The 25,692-nt window shown below is 38.8% G+C and overlaps 1 protein-coding gene across 1 annotated transcript in view; it reads right to left on the minus strand.

The window, feature by feature from the left end:
- Positions 1–2,218: 2,218 nt before the first annotated feature.
- LTA4H (leukotriene A4 hydrolase) overlaps positions 2,219–25,692 on the minus strand; it is a 28,995-nt gene continuing 5,521 nt past the window's right edge. The window contains exons 3-19 of the mRNA XM_060025415.1: positions 24,938–25,058; positions 22,566–22,634; positions 19,940–20,044; positions 18,218–18,270; positions 15,461–15,533; positions 15,050–15,190; positions 13,942–13,965; positions 13,381–13,451; positions 12,818–12,929; positions 12,021–12,165; positions 10,957–11,060; positions 10,457–10,527; positions 8,405–8,459; positions 6,279–6,374; positions 3,961–4,043; positions 3,203–3,307; positions 2,219–2,533 (exon numbers count right to left, since the gene is read on the minus strand). Coding sequence (XP_059881398.1) covers positions 2,416–2,533; positions 3,203–3,307; positions 3,961–4,043; positions 6,279–6,374; positions 8,405–8,459; positions 10,457–10,527; positions 10,957–11,060; positions 12,021–12,165; positions 12,818–12,929; positions 13,381–13,451; positions 13,942–13,965; positions 15,050–15,190; positions 15,461–15,533; positions 18,218–18,270; positions 19,940–20,044; positions 22,566–22,634; positions 24,938–25,058 — 1,546 coding nt within the window. The 3' untranslated portion in view covers positions 2,219–2,415. The remainder of the gene's footprint in view (positions 2,534–3,202; positions 3,308–3,960; positions 4,044–6,278; positions 6,375–8,404; positions 8,460–10,456; positions 10,528–10,956; positions 11,061–12,020; positions 12,166–12,817; positions 12,930–13,380; positions 13,452–13,941; positions 13,966–15,049; positions 15,191–15,460; positions 15,534–18,217; positions 18,271–19,939; positions 20,045–22,565; positions 22,635–24,937; positions 25,059–25,692) is intronic.

Genomic DNA, 25,692 nt, shown 5'->3' on the forward strand with positions numbered 1-25,692 from the left:
AATTCTCAGAGGAAGCCCTTACCAACTACGTCTCCGAAAACTGAGGCCCTTAGATGTGAAGCACCTTAACTTTCTGTCCTCCTCCGTTACCTCATCCAACACATAATTCTTGAATGCCTGTTACGTCCCAAGCACTATGCTAGGTGCCGGGAATGAAACAAATAAGATACATCTTCCACCTTCATGGTGCTTACTCTCTGGTGATGAATGCAGATGTATAAAGATTAGTAAGAAGTCCAACTATCCCCTGTGCTATGAGAAAACCCAAACTACTTGGGCACGCCAGTTGCTGGCCCCAGCTGAGCCCAGTTTGAGTAATCCCAGGCCAGACATCAGACATGTGAGGGAAGAAGCCACCTGATCATACCAGCCCCCAGCAATTTGAGTCATGCCCAGCTGTTTGAGGATTCCCAGCTCTGGCCCTAGACACCGTGGAGCAGAGACAAGCTATTTCCACTGGCTCTGTCCAAATTCATGACACAAAAAACCCATAAGTCAATACCTTTACTTATGTTATTCTTTCTTCATCCAGATGGAACACACTTCCAACTTTCTTTGCTTGGCTAGATATTTCTTATTCCTTAAGAGTCAGTTTAGGCCTTCTCTTCTCCAGGAAGCATTCCCTAAATGCTTCAGTTGGGGTAAGTGGCCCTTCTCTGGGGTGCTTTTTCTTTAGCATTATGTATAAATTACTTATTTTTGTTCACCCAGAAATTATGTGTATATCCAGCTTGGTACAAAGACATTCAACATATGCTCCTTAGCTGAAGTAAGTGTAGACTCTAGTGGCCCCCAGGTGAATTCCTACAAACATTTGTCTGTAGCGCCTTCCTCCTCCTTCATAGCGTCCTTCAAGACCACCCTCAAGCATCCCTTGCCCCAATTCACTTTCAGTATCACTAATCAGTGTAACTGAAAAATGATATTAGCTTGGAGTATGGGGCACACTTATGGGGGGGGGGGAAGCCTCCAAAAGCATCATCTGGGTCCATGGATTTGCTAAAGTCTAGTCACTTCGACTGTGATTATATACCAGGGATTTGAGCTGCACTCTCTCCTCTGATATTCCTGGCATGGAGACAAGTGAGAGCAGAGCCTGAGAAATAGAAGCACACTGCAGTGTAGAAACATGTCCAAAAGGAGAGAAGCATATGGGAGAGTGAGAACAGGGGAGAAGTCAGGATTACAGGAAGGCCAGAGTGTTTCCTCCTATTTAAGACTTTTTTTTTTTTTTAAATACTACATTAGCACTTCTGGAGGGTATTTAGCGATGATATGCCCCCACCCACATTTACGCTCTAAGACACTATTTCTCTTTGCTAGAGTTTATTTGGCCAGGGGTGGACCAAAGCTAGGTCAGAGCCTCACCTTTGGGAGTTTGGAATTGAGACAGTCTCTCCATGTGGTAAGAACTATTGGCAGCAGTAAAGCTGGGGTAGCCAGACTATACAATGTAGACCAGAGAGACAGAAATGGGAGATAAGAGTATGGATGTCTCTGCTGTCCTGGTGTCAGTTCCCTTCTGTCTGTCCCTGATTCTGGTAACCTCCCCCTCCCCTGTATCCTTAGTATAATCCTCCTTTTCCCTTTCTGACTTCTAGTCATTGGGGTTGCTGTCACTTACAATCAAAGAATCCTAACTAATACAACAGTGGTTCCCAAACTGTGTGCTGGGGCACTGCGTTACACTCATAGGGGTTCTTTGTTACTCTCTCACTTGGATAAAGTTGTTGTTATTTTTAACTCTTTCTTTCTCTGTGCTGTATGCTGTTTATGGATGGAGAAAGTTTGCTGACCACTAAGGAGATGAGGCTGGTTGAATAGACTGTCAGGTATAACTGAGGGGAGAAGCAGTGGTATTCAGGTTGGCCATCTGACCCTAACGGTCAGGAAAACAGGACAGCAGGTGGATCCGGGTATGAGAAGCAGAGCACTCCCACTAGTTTATACATTTTGGTAAGGGAATTCATCCTATGTCCACCGGCTGGGTGATGAGCAAATCTAACCAAGTATTTATCTTTAAGGTTATTTAAAAAGCAAAATCCTAATTATGTTGAATTTTTGGTGTGCAACGGATGCAAATTAAAGAGCTTAAAATAAGAGGTAAATAATATGTTGACATATCTTGTGACCATAGTGGGAGAAAATGAATATGAAATTAATGAAAAAATCAACATTTATAAATCAAAAGGTTAAAGTTTGCTAAAATTCTCTTTACAAAGAACATGCCACCAGGGGTGGGAGGGGAGATAGATCAGCTTTATTTATGAAAAAAAAAAAAAAAATCACTGACCAAACAATAAAAAGCCAAAACTAAAAAGACATTTTTAGTTACAATGTGAGCTGAAATTTTGTATTTCTTTATGAATTCAATTTTAAAAAGAGAAATGTCTGAAATCAGCAATGGACAGGTCCTTAATCCACTTTTAAATCTTTCCCCACAAGCATGGCAGTCACGGGGTGCATACACGCCTTGTGCTCTTGGTAGGTACAGATGGCTTGATCGTGGGATTTGTCAAAGGCAGCAAGGTCCCTGCATTAAAAAAAAAAAAAAAAAGAAAGATGGATAATGACTTATTTCGGCAAATTTTATTATACTTGCAAACAGATTAATAATAGATATTTATGTCTTGGTTATATTTTTTTCAGAATTCCTGCCAAATTCATAGTCAAAACAACTTCACTGAGATATTCTTAAATTGTATCTTGTTGCCAAGATACAACTTTTTTCACTTTTATCAAGCATTCCTTTAATATATGTCAAGCAACCTAGTCTACCTTATTGCAACATTTGAATCAAAAAGGTTTGGCTTTACCTGTTTGATCCTTCTTTCATTTAACTTCAGACACTTTTTTCTTATCCTACCCTACTCATCTTCTACTTGCTTTTAAAGATCTTTTTGTGTATATAAGATTATCTTCGATTTATTTCCTTTTCACCAGGGTCTAACCCTATTTGGCCCATAATAGGTAATCCATATATAATCCTTCTAAAAAACTAATGAAATCATCTCAAACTTTAAATATTTAGAAGTGTTAATTCCTATTCTAAAATTGTATCTATAATCCTTAACAAATTTAAAAATATTATTTTTAGTTTGCATTTTTTCAAAGTATTTTAGCAACATCAAAAACATCTGTTTAAGATTTTTCTTCCCCATTCCTTATATAAAGTCAAAGCATAGTGAGACTTGGTTCTTACTTGAATAAAGGTCGTGTAAACTTCATTCTTCCTTGTTCAGTCGCCATTTTTAGAGCCAAAGGAATTGCTTCCTCCCATTTCGATTGAATGCAGAGTCGTAACCATCTAAAAGGAGGGTTTTTAGGGGGTATGGGGTAGGAAATGAGGAGAAAGAAGCAGGATATGACAGGTATATCTGAAAATTACTTTTGTAATGATGAATAATCCCATTATACTTACACTGTACACCACTTTATGTTATGTCTTTATTCTGAGAATCTCAAATCCTTATACATACCATTCAATAATTGGAGAAGAGAAAGAAGAATAGTTGGTTCTTGAAAAAGATCATACGTTTTCAAGGGTTTGGATTATGTAGGTGCCTATAGACCTTACATATGCAATTTCGGAAGGAATAAAACTTTGATTTAAGCTCACGCTACAAATTTGAATTAAAAAAGATGAACAGAATCAAAGATTTCTAACTATTCCCATTTCAGAGCCCAAGAGGAAGAATGCCTATTTACCAATGAATCTTTAATTCTAATTTTTTTAAAGGCAAGAGAAGCTTAGAATAAATTCTAACAAAAAAATTAGTACTATCATCTTACAGATATTGCAACTACTCCTTAAAGACCATTATAATTATGTATATAGATGCAGTAAATTTGAAAAGGATTTTTCAAGACTCATGTATGTCTCATACGCTGCTTTCCCTTTCTCCACTTTTGAAACTAGTTTTCCACTTTCTTCCACAGAGACAAGTTAAAATGATGTACCTGAATCGTATTTCAGAATTGTTAATGGCATTGAAGTTGTACACCTCTTGCATTCGCTTTATGTGCCCCAATGGAAGAGGTGCCTAGAGCAAAATAAAGAAGTATAACGTATCATTTCAACAGGATTCCTTGGAAGAAAGGAGCTGGAGAGAAATTCTTAGCCAGATTAAAATCCTCAATATTTTATAAAATAGAAATAAGTTAGATAAAAATAAAAGAAACAAATGCACACTAAAATAAATTTTGTGCAAATTTATTCTGAATAAGGATATTCTACTAGGAGCCAAGGGATAATTTAATTTGCGAGGTACGTGGAGAGGTAAATGAGAAGTACTCTCTTCAGACTTTCTGGTATATGTAAGCACTAACTTTCCGAACCTCTCCAGAGTCTTTCAAGTTCTTCCTTATACCTGAAATATCTTAAATTTATTCTGTTCTCCAGATTCAATCACAGTTAATTTTTTCCCTCACTGATTCCCCCCAGCTTTATCTTTGTATGTTTCCTCCGAAATCCCTTTTGAATGATCTATACCCCTACAAAATAGCAGTTTTTAAACTTTTATATTACAGACCCTTTTCAGAATCTGATGACTAATACGGACCCTTTCCTGAGGCGGGTGGGATACATTTACCGTATAAACACCAAGTTGTATGTACAGTTTCGGGGGGTTCATAAACTCCCGTGCCCAGGTTGACCCGCGCTAAAGGGAGCACAAGCTTGGGTGAAGGAGAGAAAGCAGCGCTCAGTTTGGGCAGGCGGAGCGTCGGCGGTGCCCGCGGGATGCAGGCGGAGGAATCGGCGGTAGATGGAAACCTCCCGCTCCAGCCGCTTCCGCGTCTTACAGGACGCTCACCCACACTCGGCTCTCACTGGCTGCTTGGACCCTTCCCAGATTGTTTCGTTTCAACCAATCTCCAAGTCCAGCCTCGTTACTTTCCCCTGTTTGCTGTGCCTGCTCGCCAGTCAGCGCATCATGCTTTCTCTCTTCGTGGCTCCAGGCCACACGGCAGGCGGGGCTACAGAGATGTGTGAAACCGCGGAGATGGCTTCATGCACTAATGGGTTCTCTAAGCCTCCCGTTGCTTTAAATTCCTGTTTCTCATTTTGCATCAGTTCCATAGGAAATTCTGTTCAAAGTCTTCTTCCATCCCTCTCAAGGTCTTTAGACCTAAGAGCTCCCTGTCATGTAATAGTAAAGACCCCATCACTATCTCCCTCTCAACATACAGCATCTCCTCTCAGCTTCGCATATTCTTTTAGTCACCTGGCTTTGAAACCTTCAAATCTGCTTGGACTCCTTCCTGTTAACCCCCAACCCAGTCAGTCCCCAAACCCCATGCTCCATCCTATGTGTTCTCCCTCTCACTGTCCTGCTCTTTCCCTTCCCGCCAGCTCCCTCCAGCCTGTCCTGTACTCCTCTGAGTCTCCCAACTAACTTCACCCCCAGCGTTCCTCATGTCAATCCAGCCTCCGCAACACCAGAGGAATGGTCTTCATAATCCACCATTTCATCAGATGACTCTCTTTTTTTTTTTTTTTTTTTTCGGTATGTGGGCCTCTCACTGTTGTGGCCTCTCCCATTGTGGAGCACAAGCTCTAGACGTGCAGGCCCAGCGGCCATGGCTCATGGGCCCAGCTGCTCCAGGGCATGTGGGATCCTCCCAGACCGGGGCACGAACCCGTGTCCCATGCATCGGCAGGCGGACTCTCAACCACTGCGCCACCAGGGAAGCCCAGATGACTCTCTTTTTAAAAATGTTAAATCCTCTGCGACTGCCTGGAATCAAATCTAACATTCTTAGCTTGGCATTCAAGACACAGCACATCAGATCCCAGCAGTGTTTCTAGCGTTCTCTTCATTAACCTCTTTCCCAGGGCCACGATTTCCTCCTCCTGCCACGCTCTGTCACTTGCTGCTCCTTCTATCTCCCTGCTGACTCTGCTCTTCTCAAATCAAGCCCCACTCCTCCGAAATTCTTCCTGATTACCCCAGTTGCAAGGGAGTCCTTCTTCGCTTTTTTCTCAAATGACACCTAAAATCCCTCCTTTTAGTGCTAAATTTTGCACTTGAGACCTTTCCTACTAGATTATAAACTTTTTGAGGACCCGGCATATTTCTTTCTTACGTATTTTTATATTCAGCACAATGCTAAACATAGCAGGCATTCAACAAATGTTTTTAAACGAATGGATTTTACCAAACCATTTTTTCTGTTAGTTTCCACATGGATATTTTTTCCATGAACCATGTGGTTCAACCATGAATGCTGTGCCTTTATGCCCATTTTAATTTCTAATATTTTGAGCTAGTACTTACTTTCTGGAGCATCTGTGCTAAAAATTCATTCACCTGATGAGAAGAGAAGTCTTTTAGGTCTGCTGAGCTGAACGAATTTAAATCATCTTCTTTGCCCTGAAATAAATGTTGCCTGATTACTGCCATTCGTGTACGATTCAATAGTATGTATTGGTTTATCTGACATAAAAGTAGAAGTTAAGAAAGAGAAATACAAGGATGTATAAGATTATAAAAAATAAATGTGAACATTAGCTATTTTAATCATTCTGAGATGGCATAACTATAACTTAAAGAGCTGATATGACTCCTAAATCTATATTACTTAAGACAAATTAGACGATTAATAGTAACAGTGGAGGAAGCTTTAGCCAACGTCTGTACAATTCACGATATATAGATTTCCAAAGCAAAGAAATGCTACAAAAAAACATGTCAACTGTTTATAGGCCAATTTGAAAATGTGGGTAAATAATCAAATTGCATATTCTTTTAAATATCACACTAATGAACTCGTAAGGCCACAAACAGATCTTTCCCTTCATCTTCACACATTCTATTTTCCCCACTTAATCTTGGAAATCATTTAAGGAAAAAAAAGTGGGTCTGTACTTTTCAATTTAGGATTCATTGCAAATTATCTTTGAGGAAATGATTGAGGAACATTAAAAAAAGCTTATCAAAATAAGCATTTTAAAAATCTTTTAAAATAGTTTTAAACTAGGGTTTCTTTTAACTTTAAAAGAAATATATGCAAAGGTTAAAAAAAAATCAAATAGGACCAAATGAAAAATTCCTTTGCTTTTGCTCCCTGTCTCCAAGTCCCACTCCTCAGGAACCTATATTAATATGTATATCCTTCCAGAAAATTTAATGTATGCATATACATCCTTGTAAAGAATCATTATTTTACATCTTCCTCCCCCTTCAAAACACCCTTAATATCAGAACTTCCTCCCTCTTAAGAACCTCACCTAAATATTAAAACTTACAGATCTCATTCTCTGCTCAAAAACATGCATATTTAAACTACCTATTGAGGATATATTTATTAGTGGTAAAAACAAAGAGCAGGGGAATGATAAACCAAAATTCATGGTCATGGTTACATGGCAGGGCAAGGTGGGTAGAGAGGATGAGGTGGGGAGGGCAAAGTATTGACAGAGGAGGTACATATGTGTACAACCAGCCTACTGCTCTGATAAGAAGTTGTTAGAATTTTTAGATGTTGGGGGTAGGAGTTTATTAATTTATTAATTTATTTTTGCTGTGTTGGGTCTTCGTTTCTGTGCGAGGGCTTTCTCTAGTTGTGGCAAGCGGGGGCCGCTCTTCATCGCGGTGCGCGGGCCTCTCACTATCGTGGCCTCTCTTGTTGCGGAGCACAGGCTCCAGACGCGCAGGCTCAGTAGTTGTGACTCACGGGCCTAGTTGCTCCGCGGCATGTGGGATCCTCCCAGACCAGGGTTCGAACCCGTGTCCCCTGCATTAGCAGGCAGATTCTCAACCGCTGCGCCACCAGGGAAGCCCAGAAGTTGTTAGATTTTATATTTGCTTACAAAAAAGTCTTGAACTTAGATCTAAAAAGTCAGTAATGCTCTAACTTTGTTATGATGTTATGAGAATCTCCAAAAAGATGTTTATATTTTATTTAAAATTAGGGTATTTTTTGCCATGGTTTCTTGTTCCATTTTCCCAATTTGCCTTACTCGTGAGTTGGTTTCTCTTCCTTCCTCTGACCCTTAATGGGTCTCCCAATACCTGGAGCTTTCTACTCCTCTCTCTTATTCTCCACACCCAGACAAACTTTGGTGCAAACTATCATACCTCCCTATCTATTCTTCGAAGAGCCCATTCATCTTTCTTAAGAATCACTTACTCTCCTCTAAGAGGCCTATATTCCTCCACCCCTTTCCCTTTTAAGAGCAAGAAAAATCAGAACTAATACCATCAACATCCATTTGTTTTCCCCCTCAAACTTAACTTTGCACGTTGAGGGCTGGTATAATATCATTTTGGATAAACTTGACTTAGGAATAGTAACTCCAAATACATGAGTTCATAAGTAAAGCACCACTCCCCCACTTCATTGAGTAGAGACACATTTGTACAATTCAAAAAGGAGTCAAAAATCATACATTACTACTCACAGTAATCCATCTTTGACTTAAGGCAATACAAGCATTTGTCAGAGTCATATCATAACTGCAAAGATTCAGAATATTAGAGGTTACATTTTATAGAAGCACATGCTTTTGCATCAATGCCATTTTGAACTTACAGAACATACTTAAATTTCAAAGTTCTTTGAAAATAAAGATCAACAACTCCAGAGTGATGGAAATAGGAAATCTTCTACCTGACTTAAAGATTACTGGTCTCCTCTAAAAACACAGAAATCCAACTGGATATCAAATTAATGAAACCCTGGATTATTCTTTGGAGAGAATGCCGAAACATCTCAGCAGAGACCATCACATGCTTCTGCAGTGTATGCTGAAGGGGCTGGGGCTGAGTTGAGTGTATTGTTTCCCGGATGGTAGGAACAGTTCCAGGCACTCAGGACAACGTGGTAAACACCACAAAGTCCTTGCTCTCGTGCCTTTTCCTTTCTGTCGTTCCAACCATCTAAACATCCAACAGATCTGTGAGCAACTGCTGTGTGACAGGCACTGTTCTAGACAATGGGGAAATAACGGTGACACCCTTGGGAGACTCCGAAATCATGTGATTTTGATCCTCTCTTTTCAGAAGAAAGCAGAATTCACGAACTCTGACCATTAAGCAAAGCAAGCTGTGCTAAGGTTTATGTGTTCTCAACTTGGAAAACAAGTCATACATTTTGCAGCAATGCAGGAGACCATGTAATGTGTGCAAAATTCTTGTAAAACATCCTTCTTTGTCCATAAGTCATGCTTACTTGCTGTGAAACGTTACTGTTAGAGAACAGAGGGGTACCTGCCCTGCAGGGCCTAAATGAGGTAAGTTTTGATTAGAAGTGACCACTGAACTTGCTTTCAGAGAGTTTGTGCCCTGGAGGAGATAATAAAGGGGTCAAAGCAGTGACCTTCTTTGAATCAGCTTCCAGTTTATCTTCATGAAGTGGGCTGTGGACAGTAGGCAAGCCCTTTTGTTTGCCCTCAAGACCAAGTGGGACCAGAGGTCCTTGACTGTGCAGGCAGTTCCTCACCTTCAGTTAGAACATGACAGCACTGATCTCATAAGGAACACCAGGAGAGTAAAAAAAAGACCTTTGGCTGGTCTGTTTCTTCATGCCTGAAACTTCCTTCTCATTGTAATGAAAACAATTAAATAAGGATTAGCCCAGGGAAGGGGAAGCAACCCTTACTTAGGGCAGGGTCCTAAGAAAAGTTATGAGTGAATCAGGTATGAGCCCTGTTTCTCATAGTGCTTCAATGTAGTGAAGGAGAAAGACTTAATACTCACTCACACAAATCTCAGATTACGACTGTGGAGCTGTGAAGAGGCGACACACAGCACCGAGAAACCCGAAACGGGAGACTTGGCCTAGTTAGAGAGGTCAAGGGATGCTTTCGTGAGGAAGTGGTTCTTGAGTTGTGATTGGAATTAAGTGGGTAAAGAGTACTCAGGGTGGAGGGAACAGCAAGTCCCTGGCTGCAACATGGAGTAGTTAGCATCTCCTAATATGATTCTTGGAAGACCAGGGTTCAGGTCCCTGATTTGAGGAAGGTGTTTCGTTTAAAAGACAGTGTAATGGAGCGCTTACGATGACGAGGATTTGAATCTCAACTCTCATGACTTGCTGCGCAGCGTTCAGCAAGACACGTTACCCTAGCTAAGCCTCATGTGCCTCCTCTGGAAGTGAGGGTGGTAACTTATGACACTGTTGTAATGAGGGACATGATGCTTCTATGTTATTTTTCTTACTGCAAACGTTTTCAAGGAAAGGGCAATATCTTTTTCTTTTCTGTATCTCTCACCATCCTTGTGCAGAAAGGAGGCACTCAATAATTACCTGCAATGAACTGAACTAATTTATATTTATAATATCATGGAAATGACTTTTTGGACCTCAGCGTTAAGGTTCTAACTCCTATGAACTCAACTCTCATCACAAACTAGTAATAGCTTAAGGAAGGCATAAAACCCTTTCAGATATTTTGAGGAGCTCTAGGATTTAGGAGAATGAGAAGGAAAAGCATTAGTAGGTAAGTACTGACTTGGGCTTCACAGGGGGCAGTCCAGGAGAGTACAGCCAGGCATTCCAATCAACTTGATTTAGAATATCAACCTGAGAACAGAAGGAACACCCAGTTTGCTACAGAACAATCTTTTCTCTTGAAAAAAAAAAAAATCTAAAACTGACTTTTAGGACCTCAAATCTATAACTTTGTCTACACTGACATGTCAAGATAATTTCTAAGTCTCTTTTCTAAAATAAATTTATGTTAATCAGTAATGTTCTTTTAAATAAAATAGGAAAATTAAGTACACACACAAATTTCTGAAACATACCACTGTAGATTGCTCTGAAATAGGAAAATTCTACACATTAGTTCATACTGGTGAGATCACATTTAAACAGGAAAACACTGAATGAAAGATTGAATCTTAAATTCTAAACTAATACTACTATTAAGTAATTCAAATCAACCTAACAAATAGCCATTAAATAAAGATATATTGAACATGCACAATAAGAAAGGTTTTAGAATCCAACCTTATCCTTAAAGTGGGAATACAGGAAATCCTTCCAGTCATCAGTGGTTATGCTCTTGTAGGAAAATTTCTCAACATAAGCCTTTAAGAATCCTAGGAAAACCTCTAAGAGTTTTTCAAAAAGAAGAAAAGAAAAAAGAAGTCAATTAATAGAAAGGTAATTAACACATTTTTTGGTGCCTTGCATCGTACCAAACCACGGAGAACAGAGAACATTCAGAAAATAGGGAAACCAATGAGGACTTTAAGAGTAAAAGAATGTTCAAAAACAGAGGTAGGACTTAAGTTGTACCTTGAAGAACATACGTAATTTGTTGGAAGGCAGAAGAGAAATCCTAATTAGAGGTAAGGGGATGACACAAGACACAAAAAAGGAATACACAACACAAGTTCCAAGACCAACGATCTTTGCATAACTTGAAAAGAGGAAAATAAGATTGGACAGACAGAATGGATCCAGACGAGGGAGGGCATTCAAAGTCCATTGACTAAGGAGAGTACTTTTAAATGCCCATCAATGGGGAAGGTTACGTAAACTCAGCACACATATATAATGAAATACTATGATGGCATTAAAAAGCACAAGATAGATTTGTAAGTTCTGACATGGAAGGATGTATGTAAAATATTGTTGAATTAAAAAATAAATGTAGAAGAAATATATAGTATGATCCATTTTCTGTAATTAAAGTAACTATATGTATATATATCTATATATGTCTGTCCACTTCCACTTTGAAAAAGATCTGGAGCCATACACACCAAACTGAAGGACTCTCACTTATGACTCTTACAAATTTCTGTACCACACAAAATTTTTTGCAATGAGCACATACTAGTTTCCTAATTTTTAAAATACTGACGAGCTTTTTATAAGTCAAGCAGCATAATTTAGAATGCAGAGGTTAGTCAAGGTTTTAAGTAGAGAGGCGACATTAGAAAACGATACAGATTTCTTTAGCAGCTACATAAAAAATGAACGGGAAGAATAAAATGGAGCAAAAGCAACAGTTAAATTCTTTGTTACCCTCAAAACAAAAAAATCAGAAAATGCCAACTGCTTGCCTGGTCCTCCAAGAAGCTGTTCAAGGTAAAAGAGTAAAGCAAAGCCCTTCTCATAGGGAACTGAAGAATAAGCCACATCAGGGTCTACGTTCGTCAGATCAACCACAAGTTTGGTGAAAGGATGTGTCTCTCCAAAAGTCTTTATCTGTGAGACGCAAAATTAGAGGAATGTTCAAATATGAAGTCTGGTTACCACCATGTACACAAGCTACTAAGAAGTGTTACTACACTCCATGGCATAACTTTAGGGGAATTGAGAACTTAGACTAGATATGTAGTATACATTTACAAACTAGTATGTAGTATACTACATATTATATATGTAGTATACATGTAGTATGTAGTATGTATATACTACACACTACATATGTAGTATACATGTAGGATATGTTAGTATACATTTCTGGAAGTCTATTAATGGAATGCCTACTAGCGCAAGGTTCCGTGATATTTCTTGCTCAATAAAAGACTCGAAAAATGTTCTAATGCCTGGTTAGCAAATTCAGCTCTCAGGAGAGAGCATTTAAAAATGACGTAAATACACCAAATAAAATTCAAACAGAGTCACCAACTATATTATTGCAAAGCCCCAGTGAGGTCCTACTGGTCATGAACATGACCTTACACAGGATAATGACTAACAGGTAACAAGAGAACATCATACCAGTATCTGCTTGATTTCCCACACGGGGAAAAATGACTTTCTTACTGCTACTTAGTAAAGCTGCTTTACAAACTGAATTTTTGAACACCTACACAACTTGGGATGAATGCTTTTAAAAGTATGACTCATTTACCGAATTCTGGAGTTCTCCCCATCCTCCCAGAGCATGAAAATGTCTGAACTTTTCACCAAACAACCGTCCACAAATGTGGCGTTCCAAGTATACAGTATGTCCTTCATTTAACCTGAAAATAATTGAAAAATAAAAACACTGACACAGCTGAGAGAAAAAGGCACTGCAATCAACAAGATATTTTCTTTTTGGTGTTTCTACAGAGCAAAGCAATTGTAAAGTATGAATACTCAAGTCTAAGCAGACTGCTCTGCGTGGCTTCCTTGCATTCAGTTCAGAACAATGGGAAGCCCAGCCCAGAAGATGGAAGCAGGGCAAATGAAGCCAGGGCTCTGGTTTTATGTGTCCATGTATTAAAATGTGACCATACCAGGAACTAAACAGCATCAACTGAAAACCTCTATTCTACCTGACATTGTGATAAGTATTACAGAATTTTTAAAAAATCCCTGTCTACCAAAGAGATGATAACAAAGGTATACAAACAAAACAATTCAAGGTGGTGGAAGGCAGGGAAAGAAATCAATAACAAGAACCAATAAAGAAATAATAATAAATCTTACCAAAAGTGATCCCAAGTTTTGTTGGTCACTAGATTTCCTGTCCAACTATGAGATATTTCATGTGCAATAACCTAAAGGAAATAGAAGTGATTAATGGTGAAATTGATTATCTTAACCTAAAATAACTCATTATGTAAGCATTCTAGTTCTTCCAATTCCACGTTGTTCAATTTATTTTTTTCCACATTGTTCAAGTTTTTTTAACATTAGCTGAGATATTCAAGGAATTATTCAGTTCAGCAAAAAAAAAAAAAATCACAATTTAGCCAAAGATAAAAAAAAAGTATAGTATAGTTTACAAAATTAGAAACAAAATATTATTTAGAAAATAATAAATGGATACATCATTAAAAAATACTTCATAAACATATGAAGAGATCAAACCATAAAATGTTCTTAAATCTGTTAAATCCTACTGATTATGTAGTAATGTCTTGCAACTAGAATCCCCAAGTTATCTTTTATAATCATGTCTTCAATATAATGACACAATGGATATTTTAAAATCACTTGACTTAATACTTCTTGAGGATAAGACCATGATAATAAATTTTAACTTACGTTGGAGAGTGACTTGTCACCTGCCTAAAAAAGAAGAAGATTACCTTAATATTTCAGAAATCAAATTACAGACTATATCTAAAAGACTGCCTATGTCAAGACATAGTATTCCAGCATTTATGGTCCACTGTACTTCTGCTGTGGCACTCCAAAGAGTTCAAAAGCAACATGTACTGAAGAAATTTTTTAAAATGCAGGATTAAAACATAGCATTATTCTTTCTCTCCCTAATCTTGGGAATTTTTCCAATACCACAGGAGCCAGTATACCTGTCTCTAATTAACTTGCAGGAAACATTTCTTCTCTTCTTTTTTTTTTTTTTTTTTTTTTTTTTGCGGTACGCGGGCCTCTCAGTGTTGTGGCCTCTCCCGTTGCGGAGCACAAGCTCCAGATGCGCAGGCTCAGCGGTCATGGCTCACGGGGCCCAGCCGCTCTGCGGCATGTGGGATCTTCCCGGAGCGGGGCACGAACCCGTGTCACCTGCATCGGCAGGCGGACTCTCAACCACTGCGCCACCAGGGAAGCCCTCCTCTTCTACTTTTTTATATCCGCTCTTATTCACTCTTAGGTACCTTCATTCACTCCTTATTACCTGCAGTATATTTAAGAAAAGTCTGTAGTGTCCTATAGTGTGTTTTACTTATTTAGTTGCTAATCCATTACTCACTTGGTTCTAGGAAGGGTTTAAAGTAGCGAACAAAGGCATATAAAATATAGCTATATACTGTGGGCTAATTCTTTCCTAGTTATGGTAAACTGAGTTTTGCTTTGTTTTTTAACCAGTACCTATATGCCAAGTGTAAATGGTATAGTTTCTTTGGACACACAATTCATCAATAGACTGTTGTTACATAGCCCTCCTCCCCCAGCATCCTAAAGCACCTTGAACACTATGTTGTTTTCTCCCAAATGGCCAAATTATTTTCTTTAGAAAGTTGAGGTGATGATAATAACCACAATAAGCGTCAAATAAGAAACAAGGGTTACATAAATAAAAGACTTTTATTATTTAAAAAAGTCTTTTTATTATTAGGAGTCTAAGACTCTTCATATCTAGGTTTATGTTTGAGGAAAAGTCAACTTCAAATGAAGAAAACTGTACACTTACCAGCAGAGTAGGAGTTACAAAAGTGAGGCAAGGATGTTCCATGCCGCCATAAGGGAAGGATGGCGGCAGGACCAATAGGTCATACTGCCCCCAAATATATGGGCCTCCCAGATCTTCTGCAATTTTAAGCATAGATTCAGTCTGGAAAATTAATGTATATATATTTGTATGTCTTACAAATTGCCATAATAAATTTCTTTAAAGTGTACATTGCTTTCTGTGAAGGCTATGAATTAATGATGCTTATTTTAAATGAAAATGATACCCAAAAATGCATCAACTGCAAACACCTAAAATAAGATATACTATTTGATTCTTTTACCACATTACTTAAAAGCACCGCATTTCATACTCAAAATCTTAAATCTACCATCTACCACAGTTATTAAAAAGGGTAACTTTATGACGAACCTCAGAAAATTCGTAAGCAGACTTTTCCACCTGCTCTTTCTCAGACCACACCAATGTCCTTGGGCCAATCTGCCTGCAAAATGGAAAAGCTTAATAAAAATGAAATTCAAAGCAAATTACTCACCTGGTTCTAGGAACGATTTAAACTGTTGTACACAAATCCTTACAGAAGCAGTGTGATGTACTACGTGCTTATGGGGAGGAGGTGAGGCTAAGCGGCTTCTCTGAGGTGCAAACCTCCTGTTGTAAATGAGGTAATAAGTCTGCATGTCTATAAGGGGGTGTAGTCTGGGCCACATGAAAACTTGACGTGAAGCGCCCCCAAAGGTTAGCTTACTGGCTCTGGTAAGACCTGTAGGGATCTAGTTTCTTCCCTCAATCTTACAACTATAGAAACCCAGTCACGGCTCAGTAAGAGATTATTCCAGAAGGGGGTGGATGTAAACTCTGTTATGCACTTAAAGGTTGAACACTTTTAAATAAGAAGAAACAAACAGAGAGAGACGGAAATCCTGTCACATGCTGTAACATGGAAGAAACTTAAGGACATTATGCTAAGTGAAATAAGGCAGTTACAGAAGAACAAGTACTCTACGATTCCACTTACGAGGTACATAAAGTAGTCAAATCCAGAGAGACAGAAAATAGAACAATGGTTACCAGGGACTGGAGGGAGGTGGAAATGGGAGTTGTTGTTTAAAGGGTACAGAGTTTCAGTTTTCCAGGATGAAAAAGTTCTGGAGATCTGTTTCACAACAACATGAATATACTTAACACTAGTGACTACTGAACTATACATTTAAAACTGGTTGAGACAGTAAATTTTGTGGGGTTTTTTTAACCACAATAAAAAAAGAAGAAACAAATAGAACTATATATCACTTGTATAGGACTAGAACGCAAAAATATTTTTTTCATGTAAATTTCATCTTAAAACTGTTACGCAGTGCCAAACCCCAAACAATAAGTCTTTGCCTTGATATCCTGGCCCAGAGAGGCAGTGGATTCTAGGGCAGGGCCTCTCAGACTTCAGTGTGCATACAAACTATCTGGGGAGGTTGTTCAGATACAAATTGTGATTCAGTAGGTCTGGGGTAGGACCCAAGGACTTTCATTTCTAACCAGCTCCCAGGTGATGCCAAAGCTATTGGTTTGTAGACCACAGTGAGTAGCAGTGGTAGCCAGTGCTAGCCAATATAAATGAATGAGAGCCACAGATGTGAGCCACGTGTGTAATTATAAATTGTCCAGTAGCCACATTTTTTAAAAAAGGCAAAGTGCAGCAGATGAAATTAATTTTAATAATATATTTTGTTTAAACCAATATATCCAAAATAGTATCATTTTGACATGTAATCAGCATGCAAGATTATTAATGCAATATTTTGCATTCTTTTTTTTCATATGAAGTCTTTAGAAATCCGGTGTGTATTTCACACTTCCAGCACATCTCAAGCCTCATGTGGTTAGTGGCTGCCACTCCAGACAGCAGAGTGCTATGCTGCATGGGCTCTAAAGTCAGATGGTCTAGGACGGGTCCCGGCTCTGACATTTCCTAGCTCTGTTGACTCTGAGCCAGCTATTTAAACTCACCACACATCAGTTTCTTTATTGGTAAAATGAGAAAGAGTAATTGTATCCATTCTACAGAGTTGTGAGAATTCAAGGGCATAATGCCTTGGAGTTGGTACCTAATGAGACCTGATAACTGTCAGCTGCTGTGACAATGATTATAATTATCATTTTTGAGTGCCTCCTATAGGCCAGGACCTTTACATATGTTAGGTCTGTTAATCCTCACAAAAATCCCTTGAAGTAAACATGATTATTTCCAGTTTTTAGGCGAAGAAGGTTAAACTCAGAGAGGTGAGTTGCCCAAGGATGTAGATAGTTAACTGCTACAGCTGGAACTGGAAACTATATCTATATCTATCTATCTATCTATCTACATATATATATATATATATATATATTTTTTTTTTTTTTTTTTGCGGTACACGGGCCTCTCACTGTTGTGGCCTCTCCCGTTGCGGAGCACAGGCTCCGGATGCGCAGGCTCAGCGGCCATGGCTCACGGGCCCAGCCGCTCCGTGGCATGTAGGATCTTCCCGGACCGGGGCATGAACCCGTGTCCCCTGCATCAGCAGGTGGACTCTCAACCACTGTGCCACCAGGGAAGCCCTGGAATCTATATTTGCCTGATTTGTCCACTGTGTCCACATCCCTGGCAATTTAAAGAATGTGATTACTATAGCCATTCTTAATTTTCAGTTGTTTAGAAATAAGAACAAACAAGAAATTAAGAAAGAAGGGCACTCTAGCTGCTGGTAAAATTTTAACAAAATATCTTATATTTCTGTGATATTTATAGGTTTCCAAGTGCTTTAAAATAATTTATCTCATTTGTTGCACATAACCACCCAATGAAGTAGGAAAGGGGATATTATTATTTTAAGGATGAGGAAATGGAGGTTATGAGAAGTGACTTGTTCAAACTTAGATTCCAGATCTATAAAGGTAGGTAAGACCATGCTCATTCTATAATACTTGGAAAATCTAAGGGGTGAGTGGTAAAGATTTTTTTGATTTAAAATTAATTTGTTGCTTACATTTCATGATTAGATTTGAATGTTTCTAGAGCTGTTGGCTTGATATCTTGAGAAATACAAAAATGATCTACCAATTAATCCTGACAGAGGTTCAAGACACCTAAGGTTTAATCTTTTCATAAACTTCAAAATGTGTTCAGAGGCTCACCTGCTTTCTAAAGCTCCAACAACCAAAGCGATCAAGTAGCAGGGGATCGGAACCTAAAGGTGGCAAAAAAACACACCAAATGCTCGAATTAGTGTTTAAAAATATTACAGAATAAGACAGTTCGTATTCAGAAGTCAGTAAATTTCCTTTCAAATCTCCAAACATTAGTGTGGATTACTTTCCTTTTGTACTTCTCAAATTTTTGAGGGGGTCAAATAGTTCAAAACTGCGATGTAAAGACATTTCAAAACGTCTATTTCCCTTTTATCCCATTAGCAAGGGAAGACTCTGAAATGTGAAAAACATGATTGCACATAGTATTACAAGGTACATTTTAAGCATTTCACAAAAATTAACATATAAAAAGGCAACTATGCTTTTAAGTTTCTTGTCATTTTCTCTTGAATTAAAAAACTTTGTTTTAAATTCCTTCTTAAAACCACTCCTGGTATATTTGAGAGACATACAAAGCAATCCAGCAATGAGAGGGTGCTGAAGGCTTTGGAATCCCAGAAGCTGGGATAGGGGCAAAATTGTCCACTGTGGCTTAGTTACCTGTTCTGCTAAGGAAGACGAAAGAAAACCATAATTCAAGAAGAGTCATGCACCCCAATGTTCACCGCAGCTCTATTTACAATAGCCAGGACATGGAAGCAACCTAGATGTCCATCAACAGATGAATGGATAAAGAAGATGTGGCACATATATACAATGGAATATTACTCAGCCATAGAACGGAATGAAATTAAGTTATTTGTAGTGAGGTGGATGGACCTAGAGTCTGTCATACAGAGTGAAGTAAGTCAGAAAGAGAAAAACAAATACGGTATGCTAACACATATATATGGAATCTAAAAAAAAAAAAAAAAAAAGGTCCTGAAGAACCTAGGGGCAAGAGTGGAATAAAGATGCAGACCTACTAGAGAATGGACTTGAGGACACGGGGAGGGGGAAGGGTAAGCTGGGACGAAGTGAGAGAGTAGCACTGACATATAAACACTACCAAATGTCAAATAGCTAGTGGGAAGCAGCTACATGGCACAGGGAGATCAGCTCGATGCTTTGTGATGACCTAGAGGGGTGGGATAGGGAGGGTGTGAGGAACGCTCAAGAGGGAGGTGATATGGGGATATATGTATACATATAGCTGATTCACTTTGTTGTACAGTAGAAACTAACACAACATTGTAAAGCAATTACACTCCAATAAAAATATATAAAAAAATAAAAAGCATCAATAAACACACACACACACACACACACACACACACACACACACACACTTCATTAAAGGTCAAAGATACAAGTCAAACTACCAGCTACTTAGAAATTTTAACTTAAAAGTACTGTAACAGAGTGCTCTCTGGTCTAAGACAACTCTTCCATCTGTAAACAATACACCACCACACGCCCGAGCTCTGGTACCAGGGCAGGTCAAAGTGTAACTTAGAAACAGGAAACCTGCTACTGACTGGGATGTAGGGAAATGGGATCAGGCACGCCTCCTGCCGTGCCTATCCAGCACCCTCCTACTTCAGTACAACGCTGCGAGCAGAACCAAATATTTTAAAAGCACAAAAGAAAAAGAAATGAAGAAAACAAAAAGCAGGAGCTGCTTTCTAAATTCTGAAATATTTCAAAAGCCATTTTGCTCTCTGGATGGGTAAAAGCTATTTGTAGTTCACCACCAACTAAAACAAAATCTAGACCCTAAGATCTTACTTTTTGGCTGAATCTGTATATCTTCCTGCTCGCGTCTTCTGGGTCAGGTGCTTCTCCATCACGAATGGCACTCATAAGTGCAACCAGTTCTTTAGGGACAGACACCTAATTGAGAAGGAAAAGATATAAATAAAGATATACATGAAAAGTTCGATGTAAAATAACCTTTCCCCCCGCTTTTTGACTATCGATACCATAGACTATGAACCCAATACATTCCTCTGTAACACTTTTATAAATAGAATTGGCAATATGTAAAACTGGCTTCTTTAAAAATGTTGGTGACATATCTACCTATCCATTCATCCATCCATATTAAGAGCATTTGGTAGAAACTAGGTTAAAATCCCAGCTCTGCACTTACTAACTTCATGCACTTGGGCAAATAACTTCCCCGAGCCTCAGTTTCCCCCATCAAATGAGAGTAATACTTCATAGGACTGTTGCAAGGAATAAATAATATAAATGAAGAGCTCAGCACCATGCCTGGCAATGGTAGCCACCGGCCCTGCTCCCCTCCACACCCTCAGAAGAGATTCAAAAGGATGCTATACTCACTTTAGATCAGAGAATACAATTCTGAAAAATTTAATATTTAAAACATAAACTTGGAGTTACAAATTCTACTTTTTAAGGGTCATGAGTGTGAGAAGCTTTTAAACTTATTGCTGAGAAATGAGAAATAATTTTCTCTGGAAGTTTGTATGGAAAACGTCCTTACGGGGCAAACTGTATGGTCACTTAAGTGTGTACCGTATCTCCATGATTCTCCAAGTCTTACGTCTAATGAATGCCAGAATAAAGGACCATCACCTGAGTATTAATGATCTAGCAAACATCCATTCCAACAAGGCTAGGCTTTCATGTTCTTCCTGCATGGCCCAGTCCTCAAGGCTATTACTGAGGCAGGCACAGAATCAGGACCTCCAGAATCAGTGCTGCAACAACCATAGATCCTAGAGCTAAAAACTATTCAGGAACTTGGTTCTGCTTCCTCCCTTCATTTAGGCAGTGATAGGTTACACAGATGAGACAACTGAGGTTGTGAGGTCTTAAGACTTGCCCAAGGTCATGCAGTTATTAAGTGGTTGAGAAGAGTCCAGGGATTCTTTTTTAAAAAAAATTTTTTAACGTCTTTATTGGCGTATAATTGCTTTACAATGGTGTGTTAGTTTCTGCTCTATAACAAAGTGAATCAGCTATACATTTACATATATCCCCATATCCCCTCCCTCTTGCGTCTCCCCCCCACCCTCCCTATCCCACCCCTCTAGGTGGTCACAAAACACCAGAGTCCAGGGATTCTTGGCCTCCAAGTAAAGCTTTCTGCAGCTAGGGGTGGTTTGGTTGTGGAACGATTATGGGAATCAAGAAGGCCCCATAAATACAGGTTGGTCCTCAATTCTATTTGCCTGGTCTAAGTAAGTCTAGCCTCTGGGATAGTATTTATTTATTAATTATAGTCTACCTTTTCCTAAAAGGATTAGCAGTACCTACAACAAGAATAAGTTGGAAATGTATACAGATAAGTCTGCAATATATGCCCATTAGGATACCTAGATAGACATTTACAAGGCTGTAAAGTACATTTATAGAAACTTTAATCCTACAAATGTCAATTTTTTTAAGTTAAAAAGAGTTGCTCCCAAATTCTTGTTCTTAGGTCCAGAATTCTGAATTCCTTTTAAAATCAGAATGATTTATTTTACTTCATTTCATTTTTTGGCTGCACTATACACCATGTGGGATCTCAGTTCCCCGACCAGGGATCAAACCTGCACCCCCGGCTGTGGAGTCCTAACCATTGGACCGCCAGGGAAGTCCCTGACACCCCTTTTTTTTTATACTTATGTTTGCAACTGCCTTTAAAACAGAGATTCAAAATGGGATCCATAGCCTTTTTCTAACATATTTCAGGTAGAATTTAATTAAGTAAAGTATTTCTAGCTATAAAAATTCAATTCTGGGCTTCCCTGGTGGCACAGTGGTTGAGAGTCCGCCTGCCGATGCAGGGGACACGGGTTCGTGCCCTGGTCCGGGAAGATCCCCCATGCCGCAGAGCGGCTGGGCCCGTGAGCCATGGCCGCCGAGCCTGCGCGTCCGAAGCCTGTGTTCCACAACGGGAGAGGCCACAACAGTGAGAGGCCCGCGTACCGCAAAAAGAAAAAAAAAAAAAAAAAAAAAAAAAAAAATTCAATTCTTATCTCTGCTTATCATTTATACCACATTTACTTACGTGGATCATTTTGGAAAGATATCCCGTGTTCATGGATTGGAAGAATTAATATTGTTAAAATGTCCATACTACCCAAAGAAATCCACAGATTTAATGTAATCCCTATTAAAATAATTGTATGGGGGCTTCCCTGGTGGCACAGTGATTGAGAGTCCGCCTGCCGATGCAGGGGACACGGGTTCGTGCCCCAGTCCAGGAAGATCCCACATGCCGCGGAGCGGCTGGGCCCGTGAGCCATGGCCGCTGAGCCTGCGCGTCCGGAGCCTGTGCTCCGCAGCTGGAGAGGCCACAACAGTGAGAGGCCCACGTACCGCAAAAAAAAAAAAAAAAAAAAAAAAAAAATAATTGTATGGATCATTTAATTCAGTGAATAATTTCAGTGATGTTTACCTCTGAACTGTAGGTTAATTTCACAGAAGGAGTGTCCTGGCAGGGAAGAACTGCTCTACAATGGATTGCCTGGGAGAGGGAGGAAAAAAAAGAAACAGCTATTTCCCTGTCTCATAAATCAAGTCATTAAGAAATCATTACAATTGCAGCATTGTTCTTAGACACATTCTTTTTAAAGATCAAAATGTCTCACATTTCCTCAGCTCTTTTAAAGTAGCAAAAGTAGATCTGTGGATTAAAAAAATCTGGTTTTCCCTTTTAATGTAACGGTCAACCTTCACGTTTCAGCTGACGCATGAAGCAATGTTAGGCAGTGATTCCTGAGTAATAGTAGTGCCCAGTGAGAAGCTGTTAGGAACCCTGACAAAAAAGGGCTCTTCGGTGAAGTAAATTTGAGAACCATGGCATATTGCACGCCTGGGAGAGTCACTAGGAACATTAGCCTCCTGAAGGTTCTGAAAAGACCGATAATAAGGAAACCTGTTCGAATTCTCATACTTATTTCAACACAAAACCCATTTTCCTCTGGTTAATTATTAACGTCTAATGGTGCGCCAGTGTTGTAAGGAACTCTGCTTGGGAAATGTGGTTAGAGTCTTGACATTTTGATCTTGCAGCAAACTTTGAAAGTAAACACTAGGAAGACAAGGAAGGAGAAAGAAAAGTCTCTTTCGATACCATCTAGACATATTCATTCACATAATATGTAGAGTGTTTCTTTGCTTCCGTATCAATCTGTCATAAAGATCAGTTCCATTAAGAATGACCAGAGTACCTATGATTTTATACCCTGGCCTGTTTACAGATAAGTCTGCATCTATTGCTGGTGAGCAAAGGAATCCCAGCCTCACTGAGATGGTCTACTGAGCTTAAAGGAACACTGATACTAACATCTCTCTCTGAAGTTGTTATAAATCCCAGACCTACTTCACGCCTCTGCAAACTTCCTTCTATCCTCAAACTCCAGCCCTTTTCACTTCAAATCTAATAGATTCTTTATAGATAGGAAATCCCAAATGACCTCTAGCTGGATTAAGTAGAACTAGAAGAACCACCTGGTTCTCTCTCCCAAAATAAGTTTCCAAGACCATATGCCTTTAGGGTTCCTTAAAGGTCCCTGGTTATGTGGCTCAGCAATGCCAGGGGTGGGGTTTATATGTATTTCACTCGATAAGACCAAACCCAGAAAAATATGCATAGAGAACGGCTGTAAGCAAACTCATCACACAAAATCATGTCTACCTGCTTCCTATCAACTATAGTAATTTCTTCATTTAACTGAAATCTCTTTTCTCTGTTTCAAAAACTGTGTCCAACAAGAAATGGAATAGTATGTTCAAAATTCACATTCTTCTGACTCACAAATCTTGCATTTCTTGCCAACGGACATTCCATACGAATTACTGATGAAAATCAGGTACGAGACAGAGACTACATAATTGGTACATTCTTGCCTAGAACATGATATCTCTTCCAGATTAGTGAACTATGAGTTTCTTAGAAAAAAAAAATTTCAATTGGCAATAGAAAGTAAACACGTCTATACAGGTGTCAACATTGCTTCCTTTTTGATAGACTTGTTTTCAAATGTGAGCCTACCATAGTATCTATCACAGAGGAATATTAAAAGGATTAAATATGTGAAGTACCTTATACAGTGCTTGGAAATACAGTCAACGTTTAATGAAGCGAGTTCCTTTAATTGTAAACTATTTGATTACTAAAAGAATTAGTCTTTTTTTTCAGAAGAAAGTTTGATACTTATTATCCTTGTGACAGATTGTCTGTATGTGGTTCTTTATTCTTAGTTGTTAAACAGAAAACAGATGTAGTCTAAATCATATCATATTTTAAAGGTACATTCAATATATTTACATAATATGTACACTTGTAAATGTATAAGAAAAATCTGGAAAGGCTACACGCCAACTCAATGGTTACCTCTGGGCAATGGTGATTGGAGAGGAATGGGAAATCTGATCTTTCCCTTTCCCCTTCTTTATTGTTAGCAATTTTCATAACCGGTACCTACTTTGTTTAACAGTGTTTTCCTTTCATTTTATGACCATTTATTGAGTTCTCACTCTATGCCAAGTTCTATGCTAGGTGCTGAGGATGTGAATATAAATATGACCTAGATGGTCCAATCTAGGTAGACATGTTTTCAAATTTGAAGGAAGTTTCTTTTTAAAAGTAATATATGAATGTGTCAATAATGACAGGTATAAATGAAAATATATGTAGTTTTAATAATATAAGATAAAATAAAGTACTATCTTAGGTAAGACCCATGTATCCATAAGACCACTGTCTACTTTGCTTCATTCAACTGCATGAACTGGGGACAATAAATCATTCCACGTCCTTTTTACCTGGCACTGACTAAAGAGATAGGGGTGCTCCTTCCCAGAAGTTTGTTCAGGAGTGAGCCACTGAAGAGCAGAAGATTTTGGAGATGTCTCAAAAGAAATTTCTATAACAATTTCTTGATTTCTGTATGAAAGGAACAAATACATTAGTAGAGTACAATTCAATCTAACTAAAATTTGAATTCATAGTACATAAATAACACAAATAATATAAATAATATTTTATGAGGTCTCATCACTGATTGAGAGTAAGTTTTAGGAATGTTTGCCTCACATATTCCTACCTGAATGCCAGCCTGTGGGTTCTTTTCTCTACATGGTAACTGCTTATGAAGATGTAACAGGAACTAATACTAGTTGAATACCCCAACTTTTTTTCTGTGATATCATGTAATCTTTTATAGTGGCGGGAAGGTAGAAGAAATAATTTTGGAACTTCAGCTACCACCGTGGTGGGTGCCAGAGCATAACATAGGGCAGTGCTAGTCTGAAAACTGTTACTGGACAAGTTAAGTCAAGAACTTGAGAATAAATTCTTATGTCTGTTGAACTTATAGTAAGATGTATGTGTTTGTATTTAATCTCTTCTTCCTAGGAATTCATTCTTATTGCATTTCACAAAAGTATCAGCCTGTGGCGGACTGGAACTAACAAAAACTGGTCCTTCACCCCAGATAGATTGGGCGGCACTGTTAACGAGGAAACAGCAAGAGCCCTGGAGGGGCTGTGCCTGTGCTTGAATCTACCACTAACTGGTG

Source organism: Delphinus delphis, chromosome 11 (genome assembly GCF_949987515.2).
Source record: "Delphinus delphis chromosome 11, mDelDel1.2, whole genome shotgun sequence".
Lineage (NCBI taxonomy): Eukaryota > Metazoa > Chordata > Mammalia > Artiodactyla > Delphinidae > Delphinus > Delphinus delphis.